Raw genomic sequence first — 14,532 nt, forward strand, 5'->3', positions numbered from 1 at the left:
CTCTTCTCCATGCTCGCTAGACTTCAGGGGCAGCCTAAGCACTGCAGAGGGTCCTCTGTAATAGAGCAGAGGAACAGAGAGTAGAGCATCAGGCTCTGCCAGGGAAGAGAAATGAGTACATCCAGCTGGCAACTTAAATGGCAGTGGTCAGGTCTTACTAAGATAACACATTATAGTGCATTTTATACACATCATTTCATGTATGACCTTGGAACCATACATTCTTACATGCAGGAGCATGGTTACATGCTTCAGGAAGAGATGGACCTGCTCTCAATCTACCTGGCTTCCCTGCTCTTTCTAGCTGACTTGTAACACTGCTATGTTCCCACAGTTCCTAGCGCAGATCACCCCACTTCTGCTCAGCATTTAGGAAATCCCAACTGATGGCTCAGTTTTCGCCTTGAGACTCTGGTCTCTGCACTTTCTGAGAGCCTTTCAAAAGGAGATGCGAAGTTCCTGGATCTGTGAGCACCAGCAATAGCCTGAGGACAAGCACTAACAGTTTCAAGATTCCCAGTCTTTCCAGTACTTCTAGGAAATATAAGGAAGAAATGGAGTTGCAACATCTGCAAATCCCTTGCTTTACAGTCTGTGCTTGAGGCAGCACGACATGTGCTTTGGCAAGACACTCTGTGCAGGCGAGGTCAGGCTAACAGACTTTACTGAAAAAACAGAGAGCTCAGGAAAAACAAGTAAATAAATATGGGGGGGGGGAAATAATGAAGACAGTCCTGCATGAGGCTGAAGGATTCTCCAGTTTGCTCTCTGGCATTTAGTACTGCAGCACCAGATGGAGGGAATGGTCCTCATGCTACCACCCATCATGGCATCCTCCTGGGTATGGGGGAGAGGCTAGAGAGGAATAGTGACAGCATTTCTAGGCAGGAAGCACAAGGGGATGGCTTGGGGTTTAACCTTGTTTGAGGATGAGTGAAGCATTTAACCCTTCACAGGTTACAGGAAGAGCTAGCAGGAGGTGAGCTCAGCCTCTAGGCCACCACCACAGGAAGATCCCCAAGTAGCTGAGCCAGAGCAGGGCTGACCCCCCTTCATAACCATCTTGCCCTCTGCTCTGCACTGTCAGGATATTCGTTTCCACTCCCCAACACAATAATAAGGCGTCTAGCTCCGGACACAAAGGAGCAGAGAAGGTGAAGGACTCACATTCGCTTTCTTTGGAACGCTCACAATGATCCGCAGGCTCTTCAGGGAAGGGCTCAGCTCCAACTGTTCCACTGCTTTGTCCAAATCTTCCTGGGATTTCAGCGGGATCAGGAGCTGGAAGGGATTGAACAAACACCCAGCACAGCAGTGTCACACTTCTGGGTAAACAGAGGAAAGCAGGTCCTTGCGGGGAACAGCTTGAGAATCAAGGGATGAGGGAGGAACCTGAGAAGGCAGATGGAAAACAGATTCCCCATGCCCTCCAGCTCACTGAGCTCTAACATTTTCTTCCAAGTTCTCATCTACCAAGGAACAGGCATAAAAAAACAAAACAAAACAAAACACAACAAAAACATCTGCAAGGAGAGAGCTTAAAGGTCACATCATCAATTCAGCCAGTGGGAAGAGCAAAGGGCTGAGACAAAAACTTAGGCTTGCTGCCTGCTCCTCTGAAGCTGCTCTGATCTTGGAGTTTGAAGGCAAGACCTGCTGCTACGCGGCCCTAAAACAGTCCCTGGGAAAACAGTCATGCAATGGTGCTCCAAGAAAGAAGTGACCTGTTCCCAATGATTTACTCAGGTAAATCCTCAGCAACTTTACCAACTGCTGCAACCTGTGTTCCTACACTCCGACACAGTCTCCTTAGTGTTTGGGCATCAGGGGAAATCAGGGAACATCTCAAAAGTAAAAGTCTCTTCCCTTTAGATGTGAAAGGTGTACATTGCTCTCCCTCCAAAAGCCGCTTTTTGACATTAATTTGTCATGCTCTTTTGAGGGTAAGCAGACCAGAGCTCCACACTGTAGTGTCTATCAGGCAGCTAAAGGTCCTGATGTCTTCCTAGTAAGTGTCAGACTATTGTCCTCCTATCTCCCAAGTGAATATGACCCTCCTGATACTGCTGTGTGTGTACCACTTCCTGCAGACGGCTTGCAAAGCCTCCACCACCCAAAACAGCTGCACCTCAGAGAGGCTCTGTGACTTTCTGATGCTCTGGGCTAAAACGAAAACCTGACCTTTTTGCCCGTCACTCAGGAGCATTCTGTCTAATCTCGTAAACCCAAGCCTCAGCCCCTTGCCTAAAGTACTGACACTGACTCTAGCCAACATAGCATATTATACTCATGCCTGTGCCAAAGCATTGCTACCTACCAAGCACCCACAGCTCCCAGTAGGCTCTTGATGGTCTTGCTGGGAGCCAGAGCTGCCTAGAACTCCTGGAAGGTAGCTCATCCTTCTAGGGCATCAGGGTTCATGCCACCAGCCACAGCAAATGCACCTCAGATCAACCACCACAGAAAATGACTCTCTAAAGCTGCCTGTGTCCACCTTTTTGATCTCAGGGTGTTTCCAAGGGTTTGGCTGTTAGCCCACAGCTAAATACACCTCAGACCGTGTGCACTAAGGCTAGGGGTTTGGGGATAACCAGGTCAAGGGAAAACTGTGGGCCCTGGCCAAGGGAGATGAAGTTTCACCTCTCCCACCCAAGGACACCAAGCTCTGCCTTAGATGTCTGTGAGGCTGCTGTTTCTACATTGTGAGCATCTTAAGGTTTGGATGGAGCTGCAGCTGTTCAACTGTTCCTTAAGCAGTAGAGCTGAAGAGATATTCTCTTGGTGTACTGCTTAACCCTCTTGAAGTTCTCAAGAGCATTAAGCAGACAAGCTTTGTCCCTTACACTCACACAAATAGAAATGAATGACAGAGAGAAGCTCCCCTTTGTCCCACCACCAAGCAGAATTTGACTCTAAACTGTAAGCACAGTGCCACTGCTTACTCATCCCTTTGCACAGCTACTCACAAGTGCTCAGAGCAATCCCTCATTTGCAGCTTTGAACAAAATGTTCTGCAGGTCACTCTGTCTCACTCCAATATCACAACATTAACAAGTTTGCCTGCCTGCTTCAGAGGAGCCAAAAACATCAGGCAGAAATTGCCCTCCTGTAAAAGGGACTTCAGACACTATTTAGCTTGGCTTTACCTATTACCCACATCTGGCAAGTAAATTTTTCTCCATTTGACTTCCAGACTGTGGCACATAACAGATCTACTAGGCTTGAAACTAAATAGGGACTCATGCAGAGCCATGGAAGTACCTGCCAGGCTGCATTTGCAGCAAAGTGGGTTTGTTCTGTCTACAGAGTGGGCAGCCGTGATGAAAAACAAAGTTTACCTACACAGAAGTTTCACTAAACAGAGATAAGTAGATTTTCTTCTTGCTTTTAAATAGTATACTCCCTTGGAGCCTGATGTTTTAGTATATGGTTTGGTAGTCAATCCACTGCAGTCTCAGAAATTGAGTGCAAAGGGTGAGTTTTCACTCACTGCAACAGTATTGCTAGACCCCACTCTGTAAGACACTGCAGAAAGTCAGAGAATAGTAGGAAACAGGGTTGGGGAAAAATCAGAGAGGTCAATTATTTCACCTTCCTGTCCAATGCAAGACCAACTGGCATCAACAATTCTTGACAAATATTTGCTAAATATGCTTTTATCTCCTCTCCCCCTGTAACAGAGCTTCTACCACTTCCCTTGACTTTAACTCTCCCTAACCTTCCAAAATTACACCGAGGGACAGCCTCAAAGACAACAAGCAGGGGGAGGCCAGAAGAGAACTGGTGGCACCAGAGGTCCAGTATTCTGCACAAGATCACATCACAAGTGGATCATGCAAGTGGGACAAACAAGGTAACAGTTACACCTGGAGCAACTGTTTAGATGAACTCAATCAGAGCATTTTCCATAGAAGCCATTCTTTCAATCCTGAACACAGTCAACTGTCTAACAAACACCACACCACACTGCCCATGGTCAGGTCGGATTTTGCTGTCCCACTCATCCAAAACACAAGCCTGGCCTAGGACTAACACACAGACATGTCCCATGCAGTACATCCATGGCCAAGCCCCACTCTTATCTATACCAGCCCAAGGCTGCTGATTCCATAGTCCCACCAGGATGTGATTCATGCATGCCCCTGCTCCACCCAGCTGGTATATTCATCCCTCTGATCTTGGTTTCAGTACTCCTGTTTCACCAGGACAGGGACCGACATCTAGGGAGATTTTGTAGGGGCCTGTTGAACTCTAGGTAATTTTGGTCTAAAAAGTGCCATTGCAAGAGAAATTTGATGGCACAGCTCCCTTTGAGCATGAAGAAAGTGTGAAACATTAGGTTGTAATGCGTCTATGTCAGACTACCTCTAAGACTTGCAGACTCAAAAACGGCGCCAGAATGTTCTAGGAACCAGATGCCAGGGTGTCACCATGTGGGCTATGTCCCCAAAAGTCACTTTGCCTGTTTATAATGTTTCCACAACAACAATCCTAAATTACTAGTACTAAGACCTTTTCCCAAAGGTGTGTGTTTTCACAAGGAGGAATTTTTATATGTAGAAAAAAAAAAAACATTGAAAGTCATCCTTGCCCTTAATAAGTTAGGAGTGTGCTCATGGCACTGCTATGTGCTGTGCACATACCCAGGAAAGACAGTCTCTAATGTGGGATAAAATCCATTATTTAAGCTTCTGTTTTCTGTTGTCGGGGAAAAAAAAAGTCCTCTTACAGTGGAAAGAAACCCGGAATGAAATGAGTCATTCCTGGAGAATTCAATGGCAGGCTTTTCCCAGGAGGGCTGTCAGAGAATACCCAAGATTAGAAACCTGGTTATATTCAGATCCAAAACCCAGTGGACACTTTGGTATGAAGAGGTACTTATTATAAAAGTAGAGCAACTTTTTTGTGGATCAAATTTCCATTGAAATAGAAAGGTGGGGAAAAAAAGAAAAATATTAAGAGAAAGCTCTCTTCACAAGCTCTCTCTTCATTCCTACTTTAAGGAAAGGCTATTACGTCATTTGCAATTAATACCTGAAGAAGCAAGCTGTCAAGAAATTTCCAAAAGAATCTGTGTTTAAAAGCACACTTACTTGTGATCTGGTCCTCTCTTTCCCAAAGCCAAATCCACCTTGAGAGCCTTGTGGCTCTAGATGGCAAGGTGTCTCACAAGAAAATGCTGAGCCCAGCAAAACAGATGCCAAGGATTGCGCCCTCCTAGGCCAAGGCCCTCACTAGTACCTTCCTTTCAGACACAGCGCTAGGCTCAAAGAAAAAGTTGGAAATATAGTAGCCTATGTTAAGAAAAAGATTGGAGAAGAAAGGTCTTCAAGTTTGCAAATGCGAGGACTGCAGTTGGGGTGCACTTGTTGGCTGCTTGGATGCGGCCACAGGACCTGCAGAGGATCCTTTGACAATGCCCATTTCACTGCAGGCCTAAGCACCAGCACACATACATGGTTCTGGGGTGAAACAAAGGCAGTGCTAGACAAAAGCACATTATGTTAGCAGCACTGTCCCTCATGCTCTGGACTTCATCATGCTCCTGCAATTGCCTCCAAGATGGGAAGGCTTCACATGCCACCCAAACATGCAGCAGCCCACAGCCACTTCATGTGGCTCTCAGTGATGTTATTTGGTCTCAGTCCCTCTCCTCTGCCCTGTGTCTGCTCTCACCAGCCAGACATGCTCTGAAAGGTGGCCCTATTGCCCCAAGGGTGATGAGAAAACATCTACTGGTGCTGACTATGCAGCTGAACTGGCAACATCTCCACCATCTCAGCCACTTAATTCCTCCTCTTGTTTGTGTTAGAGGGATACTTTTGTCAGGGAGGGGAAGTCAACGTTCCTGTGTCACCATTTAATAAGCCTTAGTGAAATAATTTTGAGAAGGGAGTAACTCTTGTTCACTCGCTAGCTGGAAACCACAAAATATGATTAATTTTTCTTCACATTACTGTACAAAACTAAAATTAGGGTCTTAGAAAACAAAAGATCGCTCAGTTCTGAAGGGGCCACCAAGCACCCTAAAACTCTCCCTTTAGCAATAAGGAGAAGAGTACCTCATTGTTCACATAGCCTAAATCCATCGTCTGTCCAAAAGCATCCGTGACCTTCTGCACCACTTCTTTGAATTTGACTGGTCTTGGAAACGGGATGATCCTGTGTACACAAATATAATAACCGTCTCAATTTAGTAGAAGCATACTGGAATTTGGAATTAGATTGACTATTCAAAAGGAATGACCTGTACTCTTCTATTACAAAGCATAAAGCTTGCTCCTTGCATTTACACTCATAGAAATGCCACTTGTCTTCTACATCCAAGAGGGGACTTGATCTAACCTGCAAGAATATCTACCAAAAATCCTAGTGCTGCTCCTCTGCTTCTTCCCCTACAGTGAGGTATAAATGGAAAACAAAAAGTCCAGCAGCCCTTCACTGGAGAAGATGCAGGAGCCAGGGACCTGTTCAGGGATCAGGCACTGATCAATTATTTATCATCTCTATTTTCATTTTCAAGGGGCTCTGAATAGGAAGGAGGGATGGAAGAGAGAGAGATGCAGCCTAGCATCCTGTGACTTTCCTGTACCATCCCATAGAGCAGCTCTGTAGTTATATATCACTAGGTACGGTCTAGACCTGCTGTAACATTACTTACATCTTCTTTTGCTTTAACGTGCAACTTGGACCATGAGCCTGTGAGTTTCCAGCCCTCTGTCCTGCCCTGCCACAATCACCAAGCAGAGGTGATTCCATGAAAATGTCAAGCAGGGAAGGGCGGGCAAGTTTTAACTCCCAGCTCTATTTTTATGGGATCCATGCCCAAAATCTTAAGTAAGTGTCACAGGCTGCTAATGAAAGGACACATTTCTATAGAGCTGCTGCTCAGCTGCGGGTCAGTAGGGCTCAAGAATTAAAGAGAAAAGAGGATCCAGGAGTACACTCTACATCCCTGTAATGACTTCCAGCTTGGAACCACTTGCCTGCATGCAATTCCCAGGAGGTACTTCTGGTCAACAGGATGACAAGACGAGGCTCTTGCATATACAACTGTAGTGGATTTTATGGAAATGAATCCTGCTGTGAGCTCAGTTGCAGCTGGATTAACTCAGTAGGACAACACTGGGTAAAAAAAGTCTCTGTACATGTGGGGGACTGGGTTGGGTACATACCTTTTTTCTTCTTGATGTTCAAACTTGATCCTGACATTTCGCTGCTAAAAGAAAAAGTAGAAAATGGTTAGGTCCCAAACTGCCAAGACTGACTCTCAGACCCAGAGCTGAAAGGAGTTCTCAAGGACTGAAGTTCTAACTTCAGTGGGCACCTGGGCTATTAGGGTCAAGCTGCCTGCTGGACTCATGGGCTTTGGGAAAACTCCACATTGCTGATCTATATGCTGTAAAAAAATAAAGTCTTCTATAAACACAAGAACACGCACTCACACAATCACAAGTACTGGAAGGGATCTTGAAAGATCACCCAGTCCAACCCCCCTACCAGAGCAGGACCACCTAGAGTAGGTCACACAGGAACTCATCCAGGTGGGTTTTGAATGTCTCCAGAGAAGGAGACTCCACAGCCCATCTGGGCAGCCTGTTCCAGGGCTCCAGCACCCTCATAGTGAAGAAATTGTTCCTTGTGTTTCTTTGGAACCTCTTGTGTTCCAGCTTGTACCCATTGCCCCTTGTCTTATCATTGGGCATCACTGAGAACAGCCTGGCTCCATCCTCCTGACGCTCATCCTTTATGTATTTGTAAATATTAATGAGGTCACCCCTCAGTCTCCTCTTCTCCAAGCTCAAGAGCCCCAGCTCCCTCAGCCTTTCATCATAAGGGAGATGCTCCACTCCATCATCTTGGTGGCTGTGCACTGAACTCTGTCCACCAGCTCCCTGTCCTTGTTGAACTGAGGGGCCTAGAACTGGACACAATATTCCAGATGTGGTCTCACTAGGGCAGAGTAGAAGGGGAGGAGAATCTCTCTTGACCTACTAACAACACCCCAGGATGCCATTGGCCTCCACAGCCACATTGCTGTCTCATGCTCATCCTGCTGTCCACCAAGACTCTCATGTCCCTTTTTCCTACACTACTCTCTAACAGTTCATTCCCCAACTTGTACTGGTACATGGGGTTATTCTTTCCGAGATGCAAGACTCTACACATGTCCTTGTTGAACTTCATTAGATTTCTCTCTGCCCAGCTCTCCAGCCTGTCCCGGTCTCATTGACTGGCAGCACAGCCTTCTAGTGTATTAGCCACTCCCCCAGTTTAGGATCATCAGCAAACTTGCTGACAGTGCTTCTGTTCCCTTAGCAAGGTCGTTAATGAATCTATTGAACAGTACCGGTCCCAGCACCAACCCCTGAGGGACTCCACTAGATACAGGCCTCCAACTAGACACTGCCCCTTTGATCACCACTCTCCATCTTCTTCCCTTCAACCAGTTAACAATCCACCTCACTACCTGATCATCCAGCCCACACCTTCTCAGTTTTGCTGTGAGGATGCTGAGGGAGATGGTGTCAAATGCTTTACTGAAATCAAGATAAACCCCATCCACCATCTATCTACCTGGTTACATCTTCACAAAAGGCTATCAGGTTGGTCAAGTATGACTTCCCTTTGGTAAAGCCATGTTGACTGCTCCGAGTGACCCTCTTGTCCTTTAAATGCCTGGAGACAGTGCCCGAGATAAATTGTTCCATCACCTTTCCAGTGATGGAGGTGAGGCTGACCGGTCTGTAGTTACCCGGCTCCTCCTTTTTGCCCTTTTAAAAGCTTTTGCTTTCCTCCAGTCCTCATGCACTCATCTGTGTTGCTGTTAGTTTCAATAAAATGCATTAATACAAGTGGAAAATTGTGAATGCTCTGAACTTAGTTGGGAACAAGGCACTACTATCAAAACATGTCTGATGTCTGTCCATTTTCAGCACTTCCCACGGTATTACTGGAGTACTCTTGTGTTTGAAACCCAAAAAGCAAATCTCAGAGGATGTTTAATAGAACATAGGGATATTTGGGGCAAAGAAATAAGAACTAAATGCAAGCATCCTATAACAGAAGCGGAGAGACAGTCTTGGATTTTAAAAGCCAACAGTGCTGCGGTAGGGGCAGATTTTATTTTGTTAGTACCTACAAAATGCAAAGTATATCAGGCATCACTACACCATACACAGTAAATGCCCACCCTGAACTGACTCATTGCTCACCTCAAGAGAAATCATTACATTTGCCCAAAAAAGAGGCTGTAACATTACACACAGACTGAGCACACAACTGTGCATGCGCTAGTAAAAGCCACTTCTCCCATCCCCTACTTGTGCATACTTAGCAGCAATCGAGACCACAAGGAGCCTTTTCATTCACTCAGCTTCTCAGATCTGGCCTGAGCCAAGCATCCCTCTAGCATCCCTTGGCTCACTCTGCGACTTTCCAATGGTCTCCAAGGCAGATCAAAACCCTCTTTACTTCCCAGACCTGGTTTAGTCCCCTCAAATTAACCAGGGCTCTGCCCCAACTAGTGCACAGAAGCCTCCTCAAATACTAGTTTTCTTCCCATGGAGAAAAAAGTGCTCAATCTCTCCCTGGGGACATACCAGGGAGGGCTCGGTCTCGTGCTGCCTGCATCTCACAAGGATAATCCTCAAATGGGTGGGTGACAGCCCTTCCTGAGCCAAGGGCCTTATCTCTAATGCTGGACTGCCAGCAAATGAAGGCACACTTTCCATCCTCTCAGAAGGAAAGCAGAACCACAGTGAAACAGCTTTGTCTCTAATGAGGAAAATAGGCTGGACGGGCGTCTTCAGGTTTATTTTTAAACTAACAGCTCCTCGAGTTCTGCAAACACCCACTGAAGTTCAGGAAGTCAAGAGTGAAGGCAATTCAGCTGAAAAGCTTAAAAAACCCCACCAGATTCAGGGTAAACATGTTAGATCATCCAAAATGCATCCTTTTTATCGTTGCTCATGGCCTTTTCTGTATTTCCAGAAAGGCTGGGAAGAACCAGTACTGGGACAGTGACCAAATGGGGCACTCCAGCAGTGTTACAGGCCTGTGCTAAACAGGCACTTACATCACCTCAGTGTCTATAGCCAGTTCTCCAGATCCACAGTATTTGGATACACTCCAGGTTCACTTCTAGAACCAGGTCCAACTCGTAAAACTACCCAACTAATGCTAAACCAGTCCCAAATTCAAAAGGAGACGAAGTGACCACAACCAACCTAGCGTTGAAGGTCCAAATCATTCCAGAGAGACAGGCAAATGCAGGTGGGATTGCCACCTTGTATTACCTCTGCTGGAAAAGGGAAAAAAAAAAAAAGAGATGGGCTCTATTATGTCAGTTTTTATTTGCATGTGCCTCTGAAAAGGGCCAGGCTGGTTCATCTCTCCTGGGTGCTGGCAGTGGGTTCAGAGCATGTAGCTCCAAAGCAAAGCCCTTCTCTGAAGATGGAAGAAAAAAAAATCAAGGTAAGGAACTTTTGAGGTTTCTCCTTACAAAGGAACAGGACACGTAAGGGGAAAAAGCCTCACGCAGCTCTGGCCTCACTGCAGGAAACCTTTCAAAACAGAGGTTTCACTTTCAGTGCAGGCCCAAACAATGCACTGAGCTGGGATGTAGCACATACTGCCCATTTATGCTGAGCAACACAAATTTTGCAAACAAATAAGTTTTGAGAAATAGCTTGTGGCTGGAAAATGTCAAAACACTCCTATAAAGCTCCAGAGAGACACAAAAAGGGGGGCAAAAAAAAAAGTCACGACCCTGATGCATCCTCTTCTACATCAACACCAGGGCTGATGTGCTGTGGCCCGAAGCCAACAGAAGTACATCAGCTGCCTCACACTGCTCTGCATCTGGGCAGAGCAACACATGCATTGCTGGCAATAGGGGAATGAAAACCCACTTCATCTGTTAATTAGATTTTTTTTTTTCCTGATATAAAACACACAAACTTCTTGCTTGCCCTCCTCAAAGAAGCCAAGACCTCAAGCCCACAAGCATTAGGAAGACAAACATTTATTTGTCATCTGAGAAGTTGGTTACAGCTTTACTTTCCAGTGTCCCCTTGGCTTGTGCATGTTTTTTAACCACAGCTAAAGCTGAATTCATCACTGTTACAACAAAGAGGTTTTTCCTTAAAAACAAACAAAAAAATGGGCAGTGCCCAAAGCACTAGGAAGTCCCAGGGGAATGAAAAGCACTTCCTAAATGCTAGAGCAGGCTGTGACTTTTTACACCCATGGAAACCAGTTGCTCCAAACCAGGTTGAGATAACGTAGGGAGTCTGGAGCACCGCCAAGTGCTGGAGCAAAATCTCGCACGAGTCTGCACCCAGCATCTCAAACATTTGATCAAGGGGAGAGGGCAGGACCAGCATCTTTCTCCATAAGGACCTCAACAAAATGTACAAATGCTTGATGGCAGGTCATGGAAGAGCCGTGGGTCATGGAGACTGCTAGGTCCCACTCACTTTTGCAATTTTGTGAGGAATGAAGACAACAGCAACTCCTCCTTGCACAATCAAAGCAGTGTTATTCACTCTCCCTGCCATCGGATGTCAAAGGAGGTTAATGGGAGCCTTTTTCTCCACACAATCAAGAGTTCATTAGTGTGCAAAGGAGAAAAAGTTGAAACATCCAAGAAGAGGGTCTGTTAAATATGGTGCAGGAGAGGGGTAAGGCCATGCCAGAAGGCACCAGCCTTCAATACAGCTCTGACAGATTTCAGCAATGGTTTCATGGAACATTGTGAAAGCTGAGGCAGGTGATGGAGCAAGCAGGGGAAACTGAGGAACAAAGGCACAAGGTGCTTTGCCTAAGGATCTGAAGAAAAAGCCAAGCCTGGGGAAAGAGAAGGCTCCAGACAGACCTTGTTGAAGATTTTCAACATAGGAAGGAGCCTTATAAGATAGAGAGAGACTTTTCACAAGGTCCAAGTACTGACACGACATGGGCCAACAGTTTTAAACTGAAAGATAGATTTAGGTTAGGCATAAGGAATAAAATTTGTATCATGAGGTTGATGAGATATTGTAACAGTTTGCCCAGAGAAGTCATGGCTGCTTCATTCCTGGAAGTGTCCAAGGCCAGGCTGGATGGGCTTTGAGCAATCTAGTCTAGTGGTCTATGGTTGGGTGGCTGAACTAGATGATCTTTAAAGGTCCTTCCAGTCCTAATCACTCTGTGATTCATTCTATGAGGCAGAGCAGCAGAGCCAAGCACAAAACTGAGGTGTTTGATCTCCCAGATTGTATGTACTGAGCAACTTTCCCTCTACACGTGTGTTTCCGTACCACACAGGGCACAGAGGAGCCCATGTCTCGGCTGGCGCCTGGAGGCCCTGCTGCAACACAAACAAAATCAGCGACAATCCTGACAGGAAATACCACTGTAATTCCCTTCATTGCTGACATAATTTCTTCTCCAAGATACTCGTACCGGCATTTCCTCCAGCCCCGCTAACAAATGGTATTTTACTCTTTCTTGCCATTCGCTTTGGAAAGGAAAAGCAAAGCCAACACAACAGCCACAAACCCATTGCCATCTTTCCAGGCTTTCCTTGAGGTATTTTTAGTTCCTTCCTCAAAACTAATTTCACAAAAAGACCACAGATGCCAAGCTTCAGAGGAAGCACTGACAGAAATTGGGGCTGGGGGGAGAAGGGGCAACTGCTTCTGCCCACTCAGCTGGGGAAGATGCTCCCTGGTGGGCTCAGCCAAGCTCAGACTCTGGAGCTGGAGCAAGCAGCCCTGCATGCTGGTTTAGATTAAGGAAAACATTGGGAAAAAAATTGGAAAAGTGTTTCCAAACGAGGTGAATCATGATCTTATACAGAGATCCCTGAAGAGTGGATTGCTGTTTGTAATAAAAGCACACACAGAGAGCAGGAAAACATGCTGTTAGGCCTAAAATGGAAGCAGCTTTGGAGGAACAGAGGGTGTCGAGTACCCTTACTGTTGAACACCAAGAAGGTCAATCAGATCAGAGTATGGGACCAATTAGAGCAATGCCAGCCTGAGAAGGGTGGCTGTTGGCATAGGGATACACTCTCTGCGCCACCTTGATGCTACCGCCTGCAGGCTGGGAGCCCAGGAAAAGAGACAGCCCTGTACTCCCACAGCTGCCCGTGCAGCACAATGCCAAGAGCTGAAGCACATAGAACTGCCACACTCCAAAATCCCTGATGAGATCCATGTTCAAAGACTCCCCTCACCACATCTTCTCCTCCCAAATTAAACCATCATCATAAACAGTGTTCTGTTTGGACTAAACTCTGTGGCTTAGTTTCAAAGCGACTCTTGTCAAAGCTAACTACAGAACAACTTTGCCCATGCTGAGGTACCACAGGGATGTCGCCTTTGGATCCCCTCCTTCAATCCAAATCCATGGTTGCCTCAGACTATGTGGGACAAAGCCTCCAACTCCAGCATTAGGTCTTCTGAGGTCAAGAAAGGCAGAAGAAATCATGACAAGGTGCCTCTCCTTCCCTTCAGCCCTGCATAAAGAGGGGCTCATTCCAGCTTTTTAGGAGGCCGGGGTTGGTACAGTTTTTAGGGTACTTTGCTCACTCTCCAGCATGAAGAAATGGGTCTTCTTCACTGTCCCTATTTTACCCAGGAGAGAAACTGAGGCAGAGGGATTCTATTGACTTCTCTCATTTTCTACTTGTTGGATTAGGCAACAATTAGAAAGGCTTGCTGAGCAGTGAGGCACTTGAGCATTAGAGCACCAGTCACTCCTTTGTACAAAGTCACAAAGCGGTGGGATTTCTCCTCAACTTCTGGCTTTGGCTTAGAGAAATCGACACCACAGGGCCAGGCTGAGGGGATTTCTGCATCTCCCTGCCGTGCACGTTGTTTGCATTAGTCCTGTGCTCGCCCCTGCATTCAGCAATGGGATGTTCGTTGCAAACCAGACAGCTGGACTGCAGCCCTGAACCGCAATAGGACATGACTAATGCGCGTCATTAGGAATTATCTGCACAGAACCCCCACGCTCTCTGGGTTATTCAGCAACCAGACAGAAAGAGGTTTGTCTGGGATTGCCCCCTTCTCCTCTCAGGGGGTGAAATCCTGATCCTCCTGGATCCTTACAACTCTTTCCTCCAAAAAAAGCAAGCCCAGCACATGAGCAGCTCAGAGGCCAGTGGAAAGATGATGTCTAAGAAGGGTCCTTGCTCCTTGTTATAGATATTTTTGGTTTATACAACAGCAGCAATCACAGGCTTCAAAAAAATCTCTACTCAAAACTGCCTATTTCTCCTTGGTATTACTGTCTTGGCACCCAAGTCAGCTCTACACACAGACAAGGGAAAGCCTTTTCCCCAGATCCTCAGGACTGCATGCCCTTGGCCATCTCTAACCTTTCCCAGCAGGTGCTGCTCCTCTCTTAGGCCCTTGCTTCTACCTCTCAGGGTAGGGTGATCCCTGAAAAATCTCCTCTTAGAGACTCCCATCTTCAAGATCATATTTACAGACCCTCATATTCCTCAATAGTAAACCAGAGGTGATAAAACCAAACTCC

The 14,532-nt window shown here is 46.3% G+C and overlaps 1 protein-coding gene across 3 annotated transcripts in view; it reads right to left on the bottom strand.

Moving 5' to 3' along the window:
• Positions 1-14,532, bottom strand: part of LOC104550852 (mitogen-activated protein kinase kinase kinase 3) — an 82,638-nt gene that overhangs the window by 26,085 nt on the left and 42,021 nt on the right. For all 3 annotated transcript variants that reach the window (XM_061997235.1, XM_061997233.1, XM_061997234.1), the window contains 3 exons: positions 7,176-7,219; positions 6,063-6,162; positions 1,168-1,281 (listed from right to left, as the gene is read on the bottom strand). In XM_061997235.1, the coding sequence (XP_061853219.1) occupies positions 1,168-1,281; positions 6,063-6,162; positions 7,176-7,219 (258 nt within the window). The remainder of the gene's footprint in view (positions 1-1,167; positions 1,282-6,062; positions 6,163-7,175; positions 7,220-14,532) is intronic.

The sequence above is a fragment of the Colius striatus genome, chromosome 5, assembly GCF_028858725.1.
Source record: "Colius striatus isolate bColStr4 chromosome 5, bColStr4.1.hap1, whole genome shotgun sequence".
Taxonomy (NCBI): Eukaryota; Metazoa; Chordata; class Aves; order Coliiformes; family Coliidae; genus Colius; species Colius striatus.